Source organism: Tupaia chinensis, unplaced genomic scaffold (genome assembly GCF_000334495.1).
Source record: "Tupaia chinensis unplaced genomic scaffold, TupChi_1.0 Scaffold000063_1, whole genome shotgun sequence".
Lineage (NCBI taxonomy): Eukaryota > Metazoa > Chordata > Mammalia > Scandentia > Tupaiidae > Tupaia > Tupaia belangeri.
The window spans coordinates 377,798-383,766 of NW_006159521.1; the positions used below are offsets into that span (position 1 = coordinate 377,798).

The window sequence follows — 5,969 nt, forward strand, 5'->3', positions numbered from 1 at the left end:
CATGGAATTAGTGAAGGAATGTTTGGAAAAGGTAGGGCAATTGAATCCAAAATAACAGTTGTCCAAGCCTTCGTCTGCGACAGAATGGTTGAGAAAAGCGATAGCCGTCCAAACTAAAGTATTAATAAAAGGACCTTAGTGAGCAATGCTTTTTTTTTTCCTTCCTTCCTTCCTTTCTTTCTTTTTTCCTTTGAGAAATTTTTGCCTTAGGTTGCACATGCTCATCAAAGAGAGAGAGAAACAGTGAGAGGGAAAGTGAGAAATCACCCCCCCACGAGGGGGGATGGCCATGCCTCAGTCCCTTCTTCTCCCGAGATCTTGGACACACACACACACGCCTAGTATGAATTTCAAGTCACCAAGTCCAGGACTTGAACCCTGGTTGGCCATGTGGGAGTCCAGCGACATAACCACTAAGCCATCTGCTGGTCTTGAGCAATGTTTTTTCTGGGAAAAGTATTTCAGGATTCTTTGCAAAGAGTGAGAAGTTTGAGCAGAAATTAGTGTGCAAAAATAAAACAAAATCTGTTCTTTCTCCAAGAAAAGACATTCTGCAGCCACCACCTCTGTCCCTCCTGTTATCTGTGGCACTGGAGACTTCCTATGCCAGCGTCCCTTGGTTCTTACCCTTCCTTCTTTGTCTTTAACACCTTGCTCTTGGTTATAGTATAACTAGGTCTTCTTCAGTCCCCAACTAAATCGGAGTCCAAGAGTAGAATAACATCAGAATTTAGGGACCAACAATTGGTGTAATGGCTATGTCGCTGGACTCCCATGTAGCCGACTGCGGTTAGAGTCCCGGATCCGATGGCTTAAACTTACACCAGGCACGTGTGCATGTGTGCCCAAGATCCCAAGAGGCGAATGGAGGAGAAGGGATTGCGGCATGGCCATCCCCCCTGGGGGGTGATTTCTCGCTTTCTGTCTCTCTGTCTCTCTCTCTCTTTCCAGTGAGCTCCTGTGCCCTATAGCAAAAACTTCTCAAAAAAAAAAAAAAAGAATAAAATCAGAGTTTATCAGCCTTTTGTGTTAGCTACATGAGGTACTTGAAATGTAATCATTCTCATGCACAGCATTCCTTTCTTTCTTTATTTCTTTCTTTTTTTTTTTTTTTTTTTTTAGAGAGAGAGATCTTTGCTGTAGGGCACTTGCACTCATCAAAGAGACAGAAAGTGAGAAATCACCCCCCAGGGGGGATGGCCACGTAGCAATCCCTTCTCCTCCATTCTCCTCCCAGGATTTTGGGCACATATGCATATGCACCCAGCATGGGTTTTAAGGCACAGGGTTCAGGACTCAAACCGCAGTCAACCATGTGGGAGTCCAGTGATGTAACCATTACACCACCTGCTGGTCCCATCCACAACAGTCTTAGAATAAGTTCCTTTTGTTTGTTTGTTTTAATTTGTTGTAAGGTGTGTGTGTTCACTGGAGAGAGACAGAAAAGGGAAGTGAAAAAGCATTCCTCAGAAAGGGATGCTTTTGTCCCATGTTATTGTCCCTTCTCCTCCATTCTTCTAGAGGGATTTTGGGCACTCACACACATATGCCCAATGTGTTTTTCAAAACGCTGCATCCAGAACTTGAATTGGGTCAGCCATAGAAGTAAATTTATCTATTTACTTATTGAAAGATACTTACTTACTAAAAGATAAGTAAATAAATAAATTAATTAAATACTTAAAAAAAAAAAAAAAGAAGTATGTGCTTGCCAGAGAGAGACAGACACAGGGGAAGTTAGAAATGACTTTCCAGGGGCTAGGCCGCACCACGATCCTTTCTCCTCCTCTCAGCATTTCTCCTGGGATTTTGGGCATGCACACACAAACATCTGGAATGATTGCTTTTCTTTTTTTGGAGAGGTTTTTGCTATAGGGTGTGTGAGCTCACCAGAAAGAGACAGACAGAGAGACAGAAAGTGAGAACTCACTCCCCCGGGAGGGTGGTGGTCACACTGCAATCCCTTCTCCTCCATTCTCCTCTTGGGATCTTGGGCGCGCACACTCACACGTGCCCAGCATGAGTTTAAGCCACTGGGTGTAGGACTGAAACTGCAGTCAACTACATGGGAGTCCAGGAACATAGCCATTATGCCAACTACTGGTCCCCACCTGAAATGATTTTCAAGCTTCTGGGTCCAGAACTCAAACTGGGTCAGCCACAGAAGTCCGGTATGTTGGGGCCAGCAGGTGGCGTGGTGGTTAAAGGTGCTGGACTCCCACATGGCCAACTGCAGTTTGAGTCCTGGGCCTGGCAGCTTGCTTTCTCACTTTCCCTCTCTGTCTCTCTCACTCTGTCCCTCTCTAGTCAAAATTTTAAAAATAAATAAATACAGTTAAAGAATTAAAAAAAAAAAAGTCCAATAAGTTAACCACCATGCCACCTGGTGGGCATGTAGTGAGAGCATTCTTTAAGGAAACCGCTGCCTCCAGTGTTAATAGAAACATTTCTGGGACCAACAGTTAGTGTAATGGCTATGTCGCTGGACTCCCCTGTAGTTGACCGCGGTTCTCGTCCGGGACCCAGTGGCTTAAAACTCATGCCGGGCGCGTGTGCCTGCGTGCCCAAGATCCCGAGAGGAGAATGGAGGAGAAGGGATTGCAGCGTGACCATCCCCCCTGGGGGGTGATTTCTCGCTTTCTGTCTCTATGTCTCTCTCTGTCTGTCTGGCAAGCGCACACGCCCTATAGCAAAAACCTCAAAAAAAAAAAAAAAAGAAAGAAAGAAAAAAGAAAAGAAACATTTCTGACAACTTGGCTAAAACTATTTAGTTAGTCAAAGTTTTATTGCAGGGGCTGGCAGGTGGCATGGTGGGTAAGGGTGCTGCCCTAGACCTGGTGGCTTACTTTCTCACTCTCTCTCTGATCAAATTTAATAAATAAGGGGCCAGCAGTTGGCGTAATGGCCATGGCGCTGGACTCCCATGTAGTTGGCCACGGTTTGAGTCCCAGACCCGGTGACTTAAACTCACGTTGGGTGCGTGTGCATGCATGCCCAGGATCCCAAGAGGAGAATGGAGGAGAAGGGATTGCGGTGTAGCCATCTCCCCTGGGGGGTGATTTCTCACTTTCTGTCTCTCTGTCTCTGTCTTTCTAGTGAGTGCACGCACCCTATAGCAAAAAGCTCTCAAAAAAAAAAAAAGAAAGAAAAAAGAAAGAAAGAAAGAAAAGAAAAGAAAGAAAGAAAGCCACCAGGGCCAGGACTTGAACCGTGATTGACCATGTGGGAATCCAGCGCCTTTATCCACTACACCACCTGCCAGCTCCTAGATTTTATTTTAAAATAAGAATGTTCATTAAAAAGCCACTAGATTTTTGACCAGTATCAGCTGCCTGGTAGAGAGACTAGTTTTCCAGAACAAGTTTCATTTCCTGAAAATTCATCAGATATATTTTTTAATTATTTAATTAAATTACATTTATTTATTTTTAAAAATTTAACCAAAGGGGGACAGCTTACTGTGGAAAAAGTACCGTGGCATTACCAGGCCCTATTGGAAGGTGCTTGAGCGCACATTATATTTCACTTTCTTTCTTGTGCACGTGCCCCCCCCCCCGAAAAAGTGTTTCCATATAAGAAAGCAGGTGCTCAAGAACAAGCTATTTTATTAACCACAGTTTTATAATTCTTTCTAATAATAGTGCATACATTAGGAGTTTTTATTTATCTAGAAGTGAGGACCCTCTTATCATTCTGTTTGTCTCCTTAGAGTTGAGCAGTTGCTGCGTGCTCCGCAGAGGGCACAGTGGCACCTGGGGCAGGGCTGCCTGAAGGAACTGGGCTGCTGGGAATTCAGTGTAGCATAGGCAGGCCTTCAAATGCCATGAGCTTAAAATCCGCAAGAGGGGAAACGATATAACCATAAATACAAAAAGTCATACTTTATTTATCTATTTTTAGTTTGCTTTAGGGTGTTTGCTAGAAAGAGGGGGGAAAGTAATAAAGCACCCCCAGGGGGATGGTCACACCAGGTCCCTTTTCCTCCATTCTTCTCTTGAGATCTTGGGTGCACATGCACATGCACCTGGCATGTTCAAGCCACTAGGTCCAGGACTCGAACTGTGCAGTTGACCATGTAGGATCTAGCTACCTTAACAACCATGCCACAGGCTGACACCAAAGTGTCATACTTCAGACATCAGCCGGGTTGAGGTGAAAACCCCGATGACTGCTCAGTGTGTTTCTAGGTCATGTATGGAAAAGACTGTCTTTTGAGACTCACATTCTCCTTACCCTAAGAGACGGTCCTGGACCAGGACATGCTGTGGGTATAGAGAGTTTGGGCTCCTGTTTCGCTCTTTGTGTGATCTGATGAATGAATCACTGCAATCCCTTCTTCTTTGCCCCTCACTTTTCTAGTCAACACACAGGTGAACTTGCCAATGTCCACACATAATTAAACAACTTTGCTCAATAATACCAAGGAAGTGAAGGTCCCTGCAGAGTATTAATGGGTACACAGAGGACATCAAATCCACGGAGGCAAGAGTTCAAAGCTTCGGGAAGGAGATCTGAGCTGGTCTTTGAAGAATGGACACATTAGGAGAGAGCAGGCAAAGAAGGGCAGCATGAGCAAAGGCGCAGAAGCAGGGATGCCCAGAGCTGAGTCGAGGAGAAAAGAGTGGTCCAGGGACCTGGGCTTTAAGACCGTGTGATGGGAAAAGGGGTGAGAATAGGACTAGAAAGGAATCTGGTCTCTGCTCAGAGCTGGTTTCAGAGATGTGTGATCAAACTCAGGGAAGCACAGTATGGGCCTCGGAATACTAATCAAAGCATCCTTGGAGGTCTTCCAAGGATAACCTCCCTTGCTTGTTTTCTCTGGAAATTTTGCTGTGAGTGAACCCACAGGAGGGGCAAGAACGGAGCCTTTCATGAAGGCAACTAAGTGCAAAAACACTGGACCCCCCTCACTTTCTTCGGGTTCACAGTGAGGACACTGACTTGCCAGTATGCAGGATTTCTGTGAAGGCCAAATGGTTAGAGGCTTTAGAGCTGCATAGACAAAGAGTCACACCTCTGCTCATCCTTTAACTGGTTGTGCAGACACTGGATGGGGTAAGTCTTTAACTTCACTGAGCTTCAGGTTCTCTTGAGTAAAACGGTTGTAATAATATTTACGTCGTACGGCTGATGTGAGGATTAACTGAAATAATGGATGTAAAATGCTTAGCCTTAGCATGGCACATAGAATGAATTAGTTATCATAATAGCCGAGAAGATGACACTGCATTACATAAATGAGATTTCACTGTCTGAACACGCATGTGATCAATTCCCGAGAGAGTTCACTTGGGGAACTGGCTACGTAGTGCAAATAAACGCAGCAAAAATCTGGAGGAACTGGAATCCGCTCTTACACAGATGAGCCACACCTCTAACAGGCAATCCCCGCCCCAAGGGGGTGTGTTAGGACAAGACCCCGCCCCCAGACTATTCTGGCCCCGCCCACCCGGCCATGCACCCGTACCAATCCCGACGCGCGTGCGCACGCTAGGCCCGCGGCCGAGATGAGGGTCTTAGTTCGGCGCTGCTGGAGGCCCCGGCTGGCCGGCGGCGCTGTTGGCGGAAGGCTGAGCCCCCAGTGGCGAGCTCTGAAGGCGGAGCCCCCAGTGGCGAGCTCTGGCTGCGCTCGGCAGGTCTCCTGGCGGAGAGGACAGCCGAGATGTCCGAGTTCGGGAGAAGCCGCCCTGGAGGGTGCTGTTCTTCGGCACCGACCAGTTCGCTCGCGAGGCGCTGCGGGCGCTGCACGCTGCCAGGTACCCGCGCCGGGGCTTGGGGACCCGGCCGCAGAGGGCACCGAGGCCGGGCCTGTGCGGGAGTTTGGCCGCCCCCGGAGGTTTGGGCATCTAGTGGTGGAAACTGGCGGCGCCGAGGGGTGGGCCCGGATCCCGGCGTCTCCGCGCGCCCGGAAGTCTTTGGTCGCGCGGTCTCGGCGGGGCTCCTCCCCCCGGGGGGGGGGCCAGCGCCTT

General features: G+C 47.7%; 1 protein-coding gene across 1 annotated transcript in view; it reads left to right on the forward strand.

Moving 5' to 3' along the window:
* Positions 1 to 5,457: 5,457 nt before the first annotated feature.
* The window catches only part of MTFMT (mitochondrial methionyl-tRNA formyltransferase), a 32,493-nt gene continuing 31,981 nt past the window's right edge, over positions 5,458 to 5,969 (forward strand). The window contains exons 1-2 of the mRNA XM_006141723.3: positions 5,458 to 5,602; positions 5,637 to 5,756. Of these exons, the coding sequence (XP_006141785.1) occupies positions 5,508 to 5,602; positions 5,637 to 5,756 (215 nt within the window). The 5' untranslated portion in view covers positions 5,458 to 5,507. The remainder of the gene's footprint in view (positions 5,603 to 5,636; positions 5,757 to 5,969) is intronic.